The 15,576-nt window shown below is 32.5% G+C and overlaps 1 protein-coding gene across 1 annotated transcript in view; it reads left to right on the top strand.

Annotated features, from left to right (window-relative positions):
• The window catches only part of DNAH8 (dynein axonemal heavy chain 8), a 114,751-nt gene that overhangs the window by 60,298 nt on the left and 38,877 nt on the right, over positions 1-15,576 (top strand). The window contains exons 52-63 of the mRNA XM_071428341.1: positions 2,494-2,731; positions 3,623-3,765; positions 4,324-4,458; positions 6,636-6,758; positions 7,765-7,978; positions 8,529-8,638; positions 9,573-9,736; positions 11,836-12,028; positions 12,451-12,573; positions 14,136-14,266; positions 14,598-14,751; positions 15,186-15,350. Of these exons, the coding sequence (XP_071284442.1) occupies positions 2,494-2,731; positions 3,623-3,765; positions 4,324-4,458; positions 6,636-6,758; positions 7,765-7,978; positions 8,529-8,638; positions 9,573-9,736; positions 11,836-12,028; positions 12,451-12,573; positions 14,136-14,266; positions 14,598-14,751; positions 15,186-15,350 (1,893 nt within the window). The remainder of the gene's footprint in view (positions 1-2,493; positions 2,732-3,622; positions 3,766-4,323; positions 4,459-6,635; positions 6,759-7,764; positions 7,979-8,528; positions 8,639-9,572; positions 9,737-11,835; positions 12,029-12,450; positions 12,574-14,135; positions 14,267-14,597; positions 14,752-15,185; positions 15,351-15,576) is intronic.

The raw sequence follows: 15,576 nt of genomic DNA, 5'->3' as shown, positions 1-15,576 counted from the left end.
AAATTACCAAATTTGCACCCAGTATCATTTTTCTGTTCATTAGAGAGTTAGTTTCAGATTTTCTAGTTTGTGAAGTATTTTACTGCAAACTAATAGCCACAGTAAATGCTGAGAGCTTAACTGTGCAGTATTAAATGACAGTAGAGTATCTTTAGAATTGAAGTCCCCAAGCAGAAACAAGTGAACTTTATGTTGTGCAATGCACAACATTTTTGAGAGAGGTGTAATTTTTCTTCTACATTTCTTATCTGTGAAACCTCTGACTGAACTGAGCTTGTCTTCATGGAAGATTTTTCCTGTGATCAAAAGTTTCTGTTATTTTTGATTAGCACTTGTTAGGAAGTGTCAGCAAGTCAGTGCTCTATTCATGCTGCTTGATCAGGGAAATATTTCCCTGATTTAAGCTGTATTGAATGTTTCTTTGTGTGAATGAAAATCTCTAGAAAGTTTCTGTCACATCTGTGACAAAGCAAATAACTCTTAGCAGGCCTCCATGCTTGTGTTATCTAAGAGCCAGTGTCACCAGAGATTTTTACCCTACTTAAAATCCCAGCTTTGCCATAAATGGTCTCTGTGCAGAAGAGAGACCTTATCAGCCTCCTCCTCTTTAGCAACTGCAGGATTCAGGACATGCTGCTTCTGTTTAGTTCATGCATTTTCAAAAATTACAACCAAATCAAAGCAGTTGCATCTGGCAGACTTGTATTTGAGTTTCAAAGCTCAGTTTTGGATGTTTATCCAAACATGCTCATGTACCTGATTATGTTCCATTTTTTAGCACTCACAATTTAAGTTTCCTATTCATGTACAACAGCTTTATAATGGCTTCATACAAATGTGGTCTCACCTTTGCTTTCCTTCTTGTAATTTCCACTGACTTTCTAACTCTTTATGCATCCTCTGGCCTACCTCATTAGGAAGACAAATATCATTTACCTTAGGAGATTCAACACCAGTCTTCTGTTTATAGAGTTATCCTGCCTTATGTGCCTATTGGAAAAGTCAGTAAACTTGTAGCTAAAGGAGACTTGATTGATATAGTCTGCATGAAGGATCAAAGGTGCTTGACATAATTCTTCACCAGGCATTTACGTGGATGCTAAATAGTCATAGCAGAAGATAGGAGTTTCATTTCTAGATAAACAATGTATAGGAAGATAGTAAATGTATGACTGGATTATCAGTTCTTAGGAAGGATAGAGGCTATCACTGATCCTGAAGCATCTTTGCAGGGATCAGTGCTGTTCAAAATGTTCATAAAGAGTTTGGAAAAGTTTTAGGTGAAGAAATTTATTGATGATACTAGATTATTCAGGGTATTAAGGACAAAACAACTAACCATGAAGAACTGTAGACAGACTTTATGAGACTGAATAAATAGGTAATAAAATGGCAAATGAAATTCAGTGAAGATAAGCATGAAGGAGTTCACACAGGAAGAAAACAAACTGTTCAATGCCATGAATAGCCGGCCTATGGGACATCTTGCCAAATGTTGTAATAGACAATAAAAGTTTATGTAGGCTCAAGACCAGTCTTGCTATTTTCAGGGTGGAAAAAACCACATGGGATTATAAAAACAGAAAAAGTGTGTATTGTTTAGAAAGCCACAAGCTGAAGAGGGTACCAACAGAAAGTACTACCCCAGGACCACCACAAGCCAAGAGAGATTTTTTTCTTTTGACTCCTCCACTTTTGGCCACTGTTGCAAATGAGATTCTGGGCAAGCATTAGAGGCATGTGTTACTTTATTACTTCCCACTCCAGTTATGAGATGCAAGACAGCCTAAAGAATACTAATTCCAAGAGCTGACTGAAAAATCTGTCTCACTGGTAAAAAAGCGTATTTTGGAACAATATGCTGCACACTGTCTTGTATAGAAGTGGAGTACAAATGGGGTTGCCTAAGACAGTCAACATCCAAATTCATAAGCAACATCTCAGAATTGTAGATAACAAGTTACTATTTTTCTAGAATCTGGACTCTAGTTCCTTATAAACAAAGTGAAGCAATCACATAACAGAATAATTTAATATTTTTTAAATTAAAAAATAGAAGTTAATGTGATAGATACATAAATTGTACCATAATTGAGATAAATACATCAGACAGATGCTGAAAATTCTTTCATGTTTTAAAATGGAAAGAAATGGCTAAGCTTCACCTATTCTTGGAGTTCTGAATATTGTAAAGTCCCTTAAGCTGCTTTGTTACCCTAGTTCATAAATGATGTTTGTTTTGTAGGCATAATTTAGAAGGATAACTAATAATCAAATTACCTAATTAACTTTGAAAATTTTATTCAGTTTTATGTAGCTATCTTTAATAAATTTTATTTGGTTTGTTGTTCTGAATTTTATGCTTGGTGGATTTTGTAATCTGTGTTGATTTAAATTTTGAATATATATAAATAATGCATGTGCATACTTATATGGGTAAATAGAAAGTGATTATGTAATATTTTCTAAATGCATATTTTAAAATATTTTCAGTCTATTAATCTTCTGGAGGGCTTGATTCCATTGAAGGAAGAACGTGGCGTATCAACTATACAACTTCTGCATAAATTGTTCAACTTTGCAATAATGTGGAGCTTAGGTGCCCTTCTGGAGCTGGACAGTCGAGATAAACTTGAAGCCTTCATTAGAGCTCATGATAGTAAATTAGACTTACCCAAAATCCCCCGTGGCAGCAATCAAACGATGTATGAGTTTTATGTAACTGATCGTGGTAAGAAAAAGAACCAATATTCTTTTTTAAACTGTCATTTTAAAACTCTGCTACTGCTTTAGTCCTCATTATACAGTCCTATGAGTTGAGGATTTTTGACAGTGTAGTACCAGCACATATGTGGATGTGAGAAGTCAGAGACAAGGCATAGAGTGCTCACTGATAATATTTTATTATTTCTTTTTAATTTCCTTCTTACAAATTACTTTTCTATCAATTTAGCCAGCCTGCAATTTGTAGATAATTCATGCTTAGGCTGGTTTAGTCTAGCTCAATACTATTTTATGTTTAATTTTCTTATAGGTGGTAGTTCTTGTTAAAGGAATAAAATCTGATTTTAATTTTGCTTAGTAATTCACGTCTAATAACCAGGCATGAATCTGAAAGGTTATAGAATTATAAGAATAGTGAGATATTTTGATTCTTGATATTTGGAATAGTGTACTATTTTCTAGAACAGTTTTTAAAATTTAACTAGCACAAAAAACCATGGTCACAAAAAACTTACTGTCATGACAGAGTACGTTCTCTTGTGAAGAAATTGATTTCTCTCATATCCAGATTTTTTTTTTGCCAGCAATATTGATTTAGAGTACACATGTGAAATCCATATTGCCATGTTCTGTAATTTTTCATTAGCAGTGTGAGAATTTGTTTCTAGGTAAACATTCTTTAGGGTTTTTATTTAGATAAGTATATATAAACTCAATAAATATGTCTACATTTAGTAGGATTGTAGACTGATTACAGGTCATGACTAAAAGAATGCCCTTTCTTAGGTGCCTTTTAGACAGATTTGAGAAAATGTATCCCTTTTTACACTTTTTAGTATTCTACCCATAATATTATGAAATTCCCCCCCCCCCCTTTTTTTTTTTTTTGTCATTTCAGGTGCCTGGGAGCACTGGAGTAATAAAGTTCAGGAATTTGTTTATCCAACAGATCATGTCCCGGACTATGCATCTATTCTGGTTCCAAATGTTGATAATACCAGAACCCAGTTTTTGATAAACACAATTGCAAAACAAAAGAAAGTAAGTACAGGATTACATATTTTAGTATATACCTACCATATGAATTAAGTAGAAAACTACTTTAAAAATAACTGGATGTTACAATTGTTCTTAATTTTCTAGTCATTGTCTCTAGTCATTGCTTCTGAGGTGCATCATTATATTGTTTTATTTTTATTTTCTTAGCATGGATCCTCTGTATTTTTTTTTTTGCAAGAACAAAACTTTAGAATATAAAGGAAGGAATTTACAGGAAGCCTTCTTAGGGTCATCCACTAAAGGAGACTGTTGCAGCAGATGTGTCAGAAACTGGAAGAAGTTTGGCAACTGGAAGAAAATCCTCTAGCACATTCTTGTTTCTTCCTTTCTCTTTTAATTCTTCAAGGAAATTTCTTGGAGAATCTGTGTGGGATGAAAAACACATATGGTGTCAGTGCATCTGGAGACAAGAAAAACCTATCAAAAAATGTAGCACTTAAAAATAGACACAGAAACTATTCTTTTCTCAAAAATAGGTCTGTTATGCATATATAAATATAAGTTTTGATATTACTTATGTGGTTTAATTATCTGTTACAGGCTGTTTTGCTCATAGGAGAACAGGGGACTGCGAAGACAGTTATGATTAAGGGATATATGAAGAGATATGACCCAGAAGAGCATTTGTCAAAAAGTCTAAACTTTTCTTCTGCCACAGAACCATTTATGTTTCAGGTAAAAATATAGATTTTAAGCAATCTTGCATACCATTTCCTTGCTAAGTGTGTAAAGGGTACTTAATTCTGATGAGAAGTGATTTAGAAATAAATTCTAAAGGATCTGTATTGTCTAAGTCACTTCAACATTTCAGAAAATTCTATAAAAAATAATTTTTGCAGATCAGAGTAAAATATAGCCTCACATAGAGATACATATATTATATACATATTATATACATAAATTACATACATTATCTACATACATTATATACATATTATATACATAAATATAAACTCACATAGAGATACATATATTCATGATTGCTGTGAGATTTTTCATTAGGAATTCTAAGAATGAATTTTTTTTGCTAAAGACCTCTGATTTTCTTCTTAGATTTTTGGTTATCCTTTCGGTTTTTTATGATTCTTTAGTACAAAGTATTAATTTTAATTTTAGTTAAATAAAGAACTGATATCAACCTTTAGATAATTTTTTTCCCTCAGCTCAAGGGTAACTACAGCATCAGAAATTCAATTTTAAAGACCTCTAGCAGGACAACTTTGTAGAAATTTCTCTTACTCTATGTAACTGGTAAAAATCTCTATAAACAGAAAAAAAAATGCTGTACAGGTTTTTTCAAGTGATTGAAAGGATGTTTTATAACACTGTGGTATGACTTGATACTACTAATTTGCCAGGATATGATTCTGTAAGTTAAATTAGCTTCATTACCAATTCAATGTAATGAATTCATAGTGATGAGCCTCTGGTAGGAAAAAGAATTCATTTTGAAACATTTATTGATTGAAAAATCTGTTCATGGAATAGGTCTTACAAACTCCATTGCAAAATTAGGCATATTTTTTAAGAACCTAATATAAATTTTATTAAGAAAATGGTGAAAAATAGTGAACCATACACCTGTTTTTAAAAGAAATTCCAGACTCACAGAATGGCTGCTGAGTTTTTCCCAGTTTTTTCCATTCTTATGTGTAAGATCTCTGGTCATGGTTTGTATCAAAATGAGACAGAATAAGGCAGCCACCCTTTCATGCATGCAAGGCTTGTTGAACAGTCAGTGTCTGTCCCAGTGTCCTTTATGAAGCATATTATGGGTACATTCTTGGAAACAAATCCCAGGCTTGCTCGTCTCTGGTACAGAGAATGTGTGAGAGGACCTTGGTGTGTGTTGTCTCTGCTGCAGTCCTGCAGAAGAGGGGCTCCCTTAGCAGTGAGTCAGCTCAAGACATGATTCACTCTGCTGGTTTCCAATGGAGAGATGTAGCAGAAAAGCAGGTGAAATTCTTCTAAACACTTGAAAGAGTTACACTAATTTTTTTTTTTTTAATTTTGAGTCACCATTCGGAGGCTATTTGAAAGGTTGTGTGATTTTGGATGCATTAGACATGCTACAAAGTTCTTGATTTCTTATGTAATCACTTACCAGTTTCTCTTTTACACCTTAATCACATATTCTCTGTATGCCTGTATCTTAAAATACTCATCAATATCCTGTTGTAAAAATGGGGCAAAAACACTGGACAAAAGATGTGTGTATTTTCTGTTTCAAAAATACTTTTAATACTTTTATCTTTATGACAGCACATGCTACATTACTCATATAGGGTGACATTTGTGCTTTTATGGAGAAAACATTACTTGTCTAAGGAAAACATCTGGTACCATCTTGTAAGGTGTTTTTTTATGTCATTGTTTATGTATCTTTAGAAATACTGCAGAGCTGTAGAACTTTGAAGAAACACTTCGGCTATATATCATTCTTACTTGTCTATTGCATCCTCTTTCTTGCCACCAAAATATTAAAAATTTTACATTATATCCCTCACAAGACACTTGGAAAATCATAATTAAAGGAATCTAAGTGGCCTCTGTGCCCTGCAGTTGTATTGCAAATATTAAACAAGTTATATTAGTTATTAGAATGATAATGCTGATAATGAAATGATAATTTCTAAGTTTGGAAACTTTTTAAAAAGCTCTGATAGCCAAAGGTGGATTGCAGGACTGGAGTTGGTTTCCTTAGGAACTGGTTTCCTTAATAGTAAAATTAAAGATGAAACTGCTAGCAAAATGACAGAATCATTGGCTGAGTGCTGTTGCAGGTTTTTCAACGATTTCTTTTAAATATTATTGCTTTAGATATAAAAAGAGAACTTTCTTTATCTTTTTAGAGGACAATAGAGAGTTATGTGGACAAACGTGTTGGAAGCACTTATGGACCTCCTGGGGGCAGAAAGATGACTATTTTTATTGATGATATCAATATGCCATTTATCAATGAATGGGGAGATCAGGTAGACCTTTTAAATATTTACTACTTATTCTCAAATTTTTGTGGTTTTTTATGTGGATTTCTTATACATACATATATATAGTGGACTTCCTAAATTTTTTAATTAACTGTCAATTATTGGAAGTGCTTTATAATTTTGGTACACTGATGCACACAAAAAAAAAAAGAAAGAAAATTATATTTATTGATGAAATATGTAATATAATGATGCTATATTTTACATAATATCCACTTCCTTATTTTTTTAAGACTAAACAAAAATCAGCACTGTACTAAAGTAGCATATTATCAATTTCAAGATTGACATTAATCTGAGAGGACTAATAAATAAAGCTGCGCCAAGAGAAAGGCCAATACCTTGGAGAGAGAAATAAAGGATATGAAAAATTCAAGGCCTCCACTAAGTCTTGCATTATGGCCCCAAGACATGGCTGAAATATTTTTGATGGAATAATGGTTTGTGATTGGTGACATGCTGCATATCATACTGGTTTTGGTGGGGTGTGTGAGCACATACATAAGGCCTGCTGAATATCATTGGAGAACTTGCTGTGGGCAAACTCTGGAGCTGTAGAGTGGAATGAAGAGTGAATAACCTTTCCAAAAGAAACATTAAAAAATAACTTATTTTGCTTTGAAGGAGGCCCAAGAGTGAGCGGAAAAGCATAGCTGCAACATTTGTAGCTGAATTTCCAGCAACAAATTAAGGAACAAATTTTTTTCTACTCCAGTTAATGTCATTAATTTTGTTTAGTTCAAAAGAATACAAACACAATTTCTTGATATTATATGCCAGTACAGCTGTGAAAAATTTTTCTGCCTCTTAAAATCACATAAACCAAGATTTTCCATATGTCTAAGGAAGGTAGTTTAATCTGTTTTTCGATTAAGGTAACAATATCTCACTATGGATTGGGAGAATTACAAAAAGAAGTTAAATTATCATGGTGTATTTTCTTCTTTTCTTGCATAAATTTCTAATCTGTACAACTCACATAAATTTCCAGATAACAAATGAAATTGTCCGTCAGATGATGGAAATGAGAGGAATGTACAGCTTGGATAAACCTGGAGACTTCCTTACAATTGTGGATGTACAAATAATAGCAGCAATGATACATCCTGGAGGAGGCCGTAACGATATTCCCCAGCGTTTAAAAAGACAATTTTCTGTATTCAATTGTACATTGCCATCCAATGCATCCATTGACAAAATTTTTGGTACTTTTTTTTTGTTTTAGTACAGTTTATTTCCCTTTGTAATGGATTTAAAATTTATAAAAGTATGCTTTCTTTCTCACTTTCATCATGCAAATTCAGAGTTCTTCCAGGAAAACAGCTGAATCTGTGGTACAGCAAAAATAGTGCTGTGGAAGAGAAATTAATTCCTTAAAATGCTTGTCTTTCTAGTTTTGGACAAACAAATATTAAGAAAGTAATGACATTTCCTGGAAGACTATAAGCCCTGCTATTTCTGTGTAGGTTAACATTCCAACTCTGAACTGTCTGGAATGTACTCTGTTGCTAAATTTCTCAATTCTGGAAACTCTGTCAATACAGGATATGGCAGAAACCCAGCACTTACTGCTCAATTTTTCTATACCAATTCAGAAAAGCCATAGACAACAGAGAAAAATAATTTCACCTGTAATTTTAAATTATGTTTTACCAAGTACTATTTTAAATAAGCACCTATTTGTCTTGTCCATGACCTACCTTATTATATCCTACAAGCTGAGATTAATTGTTTATTGTGTCTTGTATTTTTCAGGTATAATTGCCAATGGATACTTTCATCCCTGTAGAGAATTCAACCCTGAAGTATGTGGTATGGTGGAAAAATTGGTCTCAACAGGAAGAATATTGTGGCAGCGGACAAAGGTATAAATACAAGGAAAGTTTTATCTCTGAATAGAGTTGTTGTTGTTGAGGTGGTTACGACATAAAGTAGAGATTACAAGCAGTTTTAGTTGGCAATACTTTATTATTGAACATAGCTGACTTTTATACGCTTTCTAATTGTTTATGCTTCTTCTATCTTTACTATTAGTTCCAATAAGTCAACATAATACTATTAGTGAGAAGTTATAGTAACTTCAACTAACTTTCTAAAAATGCTTCGTCTAGCTACAAAGTTCTCTTATCTTTCTTCTCTCAATCTCCTTAGTTACAACCTTAGAGAAAGCTCCTTGTCAACTTCTTCTTACTTCTCAACTTCTTCTCGCTCCTTTAACTAACAAGCCTGCTGTTAACCCCTTCCACATAGAGTGACTATTAGTTTAGTTTAGGCAACTATTCCCTAAGATCATATCTATAAGAAAAACACAAACAAAAAACCAGACCACAAGAAAAGAAAATAAGAGATTAAAAAAACCCCCAGAGAATGGGCTACAATGTTTTCCAGATGAAATCTGGAAAATATCAGATTTCACTATAGAAGACAGAATAGAAATACCAGTCCATTCATTCCTATGAGTTAATTCATGTTACCCAAAACTTTGATCTCCATAGCTAAGGGGCAGGGAGTGAAATTCTTTACAAATTATAATTTTTAATTTATAAACCCAGAGCAACAGGTGAAAAAATTACATGTTGTATGTCTTGGTGTTCTACATTTAGTGATAGATTCTGCTGTTAAGGAATTAGATACTCTTGGTGACTTCTTATAAACAGTTTTCCCACACTATTATGTGTGAATAGTAGTGTATTTTGTTATTTGCATGTTTTATATGTGTTATTAATGATAAAGTTATAATTTTTATTGATTCTTTCTTGGTGTTAACTGATTTTGAATATTAACAATCTTTCTCTTTAGGCAAAGATGTTACCTACACCATCTAAATTCCACTATATCTTCAACCTTCGAGACCTTTCTAGAATTTGGCAAGGAATGTTAACTATAAAGGCAGAAGAATGCACAACCAGCAGTGTTATCCTAAAACTTTTTAAACATGAATGTACCAGGGTAATTGCTGACAGGTATAATAATTATGGCATTTTATATTTTGTAGGTTTAGCCATTTACTTCATTTATGCTCATACATCTGTAAAACTGCTAAATGTTGTAAATCTTATTAGGCCAATATGAAAACTTTTATCTTATTTTACATACAGTCTGCATTGGTGTGTTATTCCAACAAATATCATGGTATATACTGATATATTAACCCAGTATCTGAATGGAAAACATCAAAATATCTAGGTATTATATCTTTTAACCTACTTTTTTTCCCCCTTTAGCTGCACTCAGCTGATTGCACTGTAGAAAAGAGAACTTTATGGTGTCCTAAATTTATACACATAGGTTAATTTAAAATTGCTTTGCTCTCCTCACAGAAAAAAAACAGGATTGCATGCTTATGACTAAAAATTGGCCCATTTCCTACAAATCTCTTTCAAAATATTCATAAAACAGATATAACTATGACCTGTATGTCTTGGAGACCACTATTATTTTTCTGTTCATTGTGCTTCAATTTCTTGTGAAATTCTAGATGTAGCACTAAAGCTGCTGCTAAAAGCCTGACATATACCCTCTACTACTGTGAGTAGTTATAATTATTTCTCTGTGATCAGAGAAGTCCGTCCACTACAAAATATTAGCAGTGCTGATATTTCTGTCTGATATTTCTCACTCTCTTAACTATCAAATATTATACAAACATACATATTTGACAAAATTTATGTCTGTAAATTTTTATGTGCAACAGAGTGCTGTTGAAATGAGACAGGGAAAATATTTAATTTTATTTTAAGCTAGGATCCACCCTACTAAGGCAGAAGTATCATACAGAATTATACAGTGTACTATTTTCTGCTTTAAATTAGGGAGCAGTATCACTGGTATTTATTGATATGTTAATACATGTTTTTAATTTGTTGTGGTAAATTTAAAAATGCATAGAAGACATGTATTTTTACAGATATATTAGAAAGAGGGAGACAGAGAGCATAGTCATGCATTCCCTGTTTCCATTATGCTTTTAAATTTCCTAGTGATTAATATTTTAATGTCATTACAAAAGACCTCTAGCAATAGTGATGTAATGCATACCTAGGCTATCTCTACAACAGTTCTTCAATTTAGCTTGTCTTATTTGAAAACTCACAGCACTGGGCTTCTTCAAATTTTTTCTACTTTCAGTATCACTGAAAAGAAAAAGAAGTAAATATATGGAAACTATTTTTTATGTACTTTGACATTGACAGTTGGAATTAGTTTTTTCTGTGGATGAGGTGGATCTTGTCTCTTGCATTTGCCAGTCACTCCTAAGTAGTATTTTTTGTTGCTTCACCAGTAATCATAAGCAGAGTAGCCAAAGGTCTGATCTGTATTAAAATCAGATTGAATCTTTTAAGGGAAGCAGATAAAGCTGTTTACACAATGAAATGTAGTCACTAGTATATGTTTCTGGACTTTAATTAGTCCCCTCTACCCCAATGTGTATTCCTCTGCTAATTATGGGTTTTTGTGTAAGACGTGTTGAGAATGGAGTCAGGATGTAGTGGCATATACTACCTTCCTTTCAGTATTCCTTGTCCAATTGCAGTTCCATAGGCAGTGTTGTGATACCAGAAATGATGCTGTTCTACTGTAGGTTGAAAGATGAAAGATTCACTTAGCCGTGGTTATTTGGGAAAGCATTCATCCTTTTTCTGCCTTTTTTATCTGAAAAATTACATAGTCTGTTGTTGTCTCATTCTTGGTCAAACTTGGAAAATCAAATTATCTTTTTTAATATTTCATGTCACTGACTATAACACTTTATAGTATGGAAGCACTTAATTTTTGTGAATGTTGCCTAATCCTTTTCTGTGTATGTAATCACAGAATTTCACTGTGAATTGAAAAATCCTTTTTTTGAAAAATTGTAATTTCACTGTGTAGTGAAAAATCCTTTTTCACTACATACACTGTGTAGTATGTATTGTCTAATACATATTTTTCTTTAAAATGTTACAAGTTTTGGGGTTTTTTTGTTGTTGTTTTAGGGTTTTTTCTTAGTACTTAGATACCTGTTTTCTCTCTATATAACTAGAAATATTATTTTTAATTTGTACTAATTTATGGTTTTCAGGTTTAATACACCCGAAGACACAGCTTGGTTTGAACAAACTATTGATAAAACAATTGAGGAATATGTGGAGGCAGATTTAAGTCAAGTTCTCAAAAGTGAACCGTATTTTGTAGATTTTTTACGAGATGAGCCTGAACCAACTGGTGAAGAACCAGAAGATGTTGAGCTTCAAGCACCAAAAGTTTATGAGGAGGTATTTCATTTTACAAATCAAATACTAGGCACCAAAGTTTTCCTTTAATTTTTAAGTGTTATATTGCTGAACTCATACAATACAGTTTTGTTAAATAGCTATGAATTTTTTTGTGAAAATATATCCAGATTTTTCTAGTTAGCATGCAACAAATCATTTTAGTGATGTTAGATTTAATAACGACATACAAATGTGATCTATCTTTTCCTGTTCTTGTTGCTTCTTTTTTTCTTCCACCATTAGCAAAAAATTTCTGTGTAAACACAACTGCAATAATTATGGTGAATTAGCAAGATAATATCATTACACATGGCCAAAACATAAAACTGAAGTTTGTGTAGAAATATCAAGGGAGTTTTAAAATTCTGAAGTGCTCTACAAGTGTTGCTACAGATTTTTTTCTTTTTCTTTTTTGTCCCCAGATTCCAAGCTATGAATTCCTTTGTAACAAATTGCGGCAATATCAGTCCCAATACAATGAAAATATTCGAGGGTCCTTTCTTGATCTGGTGTTTTTCAAGGATGCAATGACACATCTTATTAAGGTTTGGTATTGCTACTTTTTTATTTAACTGTTGTAACAGTGTTTACTTGGACAAGCTAGTCTTAGAGTGCACATTGTGAAAAGCTATTCTTATCCCCAAACTACTTTGCCATCTTTGCATGGTCGTTTTTGAGAACTAGGAAAGAGCTACAGTCATTTTACCTGTTTGCATGTTTTATAATAAATTCCTTATTTAAATATCTGTTTAAACTTATATATATTCAGACAGATGAAAATTTTCCTCAATAGGAAATGTGAGACCATAAATAAAGACAATTATACTGTCTATATAAAATTATTTTTAACCATTTAGAATTCAGAGAACACTTCAAATGTATCTGTGCCTGACAGGGGACAAAAACAACCTGAGGTAGAATCTGACTGGATGAAAGGAAACATAAACTGGGGCTGCAATAGAATCAGTGTGTAGGGTAGAGATTAGGGTAGTGTGTAGGTCTCAACTAACAATCATTTGTTGTCCTAATCAGAAAGGAATGTATAAGAAAAGAATTCATCTGAAATCAAAATCTGATTCATGGGGGTTAAATAAAGGCAAAGTATAAGATAAGTGTCTCAGCTTTAAGAGTTATCTCAGGAATTGCTTTGACTGGATTGCTGAAAGACACAAAGAAGTTGCAGTGAAACAAAAACAGAAGAAGGGGTTTTGTTTGTCTCTAGTTCACCTCAAATGAAGTAAATGTTTGTTTGCTTTGCATTTAAACAGGAGTAAATAAATTTCTTTTAAAATATGGTTCACATGATGCAAAGTGCATTTCAGAAGACCTTGAATCCTTGATATGCAATCAGTGACAGCAGGGCTCCTTTCTACCTAAGGTGACAATAAATCTAGTCACCTACATAATTTCATATTTAGACTTTAATATATATATCTGGAAAGCCTCATAAGGAAGTGTGCAGTAAGCTAAAATATTATAAAAGATAAAAATGAATATATTTCAAAGACTTGATGTAGATGCCAATCTTTTGAATTTTGTGCATAATTTACATATGAACAAAAATATAATGTAGCATCTTAATAGTGCACTAATATATCATAAACCCAAAGAATATTTGTCAAAAAGCAATAGAATAGAAAATTTGTAATTCAACTTTTGTCTCTGGAGACTTGGTAAAAAAACTATCACAAAAGAAATGTTGAAAGTTGATAGACTAGAAAGTAACATTAAAGCGTAGTTTATTCGTGTTAAGTCTTTCAGACTACTAAAATTAGGAAATTAGTATCTTTGTTCTAGCTTTTTATTGATATTTTTAAACGCATTCAGGATGATGTCTTCAAAATAAACTGGAGCTCAAAATGTCCCCTTTCATGTGTTTATGATGATAACAATCCCATATTCTTATATGCAGTTTCTTCATTAGCCACACAAAATTCCTAAAGAATTTACAAGCGTTCTTTTGAGGAAAAATTTTCTGCAAGTATCCTTTTAATAATTTTTACATTGTATTATAGCAAATTAGGCATAAAGCATAATAGATTTTTTAATTTTCCTAACTAATGTTCAACTTTATTACTGATATTTTTCTTTATTATCTCCTCTATAGATTTCCCGAATTATTAGGACAGCCTATGGAAATGCTTTACTTGTTGGAGTCGGTGGATCCGGAAAACAAAGTCTTTCAAAGTTAGCCTCCTTCATTGCTGGCTATAAAATATTTCAGATAACTTTAACCAGGTAAGAAATTCAAGAAATATATAAATCAGGTTTATGGTATTGCTTTGTCTTTACTTGGCTACAGATTTTTCTATTTTTTTTCTTTCTTCTTTAATATCAATTTTGACACCATTGAAAAAATATTGAAAACAATACACTCTTATCTGGTCTGTATACAACACTGGATTTATTTTGACTTGAAAGAGGTAGACTGTGTATTAGCTATTCCTGCACCAAAATATCTGTGTTTACAAAGTATGTTTGCAATGTCATTTATAAAATACTATAATCCAAAAAGAGCAGTATTCTGCATTGTTTTGAACTAACAGATAATGTTCCTTATCTCTCTTAGATCCTATAATGTAACCAATCTGGCTGAAGATTTAAAAGTATTATATAGGACAGCTGGACAGGAAGGACAAGGTATCACCTTCATTTTCACTGATAATGAGATAAAAGAGGAATCATTTTTGGAATATGTAAATAATCTGCTGTCTTCAGGAGAGGTAAGGATCTCAGCCTGACAGCCAATGTGCTCTAGAGACAGGGTACTGTAGAATTTGTTCTCACTCCTTTATTTGTCTTGGTAATACATTGTAGAGTAATAATAATGAAAATATTTCAACTTTTTAAGTAAGGAGTGCTCTGGATATGTAGTTTCTTTATTTCAGTGTAAGCCAGGAGAATATAAAAGGGCTGTGGTTAGTATTTCAGTAGCCTTTTATTAAATGATGATTCGGTTGCCATTCAAATTCTATACTCTTCTGGAGTTGGACTTCTTAGATTTCAATGGAGTTTCATAAGTCTAAACTTGTGGTTTTTAGTCTAAACTGTGTATATGCAGAGAGAGAGAGATACAGATATTAACAGGCAAATATTTATAAATTCTGTAATAATGACATCCATGCAATTAATTACCAATTTCTTACTTTGTAAAAAGATTTCTAATTTATTTGCTCGGGATGAATTGGATGAAATCACCCAATCCTTAGTACCTGTGATGAAAAAAGAGCTGCCTCGGCATCCTCCTACCTTTGACAATCTTTATGAGTACTTCTTAAGTCGAGCAAAGAAGAACTTGCATGTTGTCCTCTGCTTTTCTCCAGTAAGTTTTTTCTATAAATCTGTTTTCCTTTCTTCCATTAGCAAAGTTGCCTATGTGGTATAAGATAATTATTCAAGTTTTATTTTTTAAAGGAAGTTCAAGATGCATAAAAAGATTGCTGAAGTCTTGTTGTAATTGCTGAGATAATAAAAGTAATAGTACAGCTGTGAAACCTTAACAGCAAAATACTTAAAAACAAAATAATTTCTTACAAGTTAAAGTATTT

The sequence above is a fragment of the Agelaius tricolor genome, unplaced genomic scaffold (genome assembly GCF_023055355.1).
Source record: "Agelaius tricolor isolate 1412-34295 unplaced genomic scaffold, bAgeTri1.0.p SCAF_1, whole genome shotgun sequence".
In the NCBI taxonomy this organism is placed as follows: Eukaryota; Metazoa; Chordata; class Aves; order Passeriformes; family Icteridae; genus Agelaius; species Agelaius tricolor.
The sequence above is the reverse complement of the archived record's forward strand: the minus strand, read 5'-3'. Positions and strand labels throughout refer to the sequence as shown.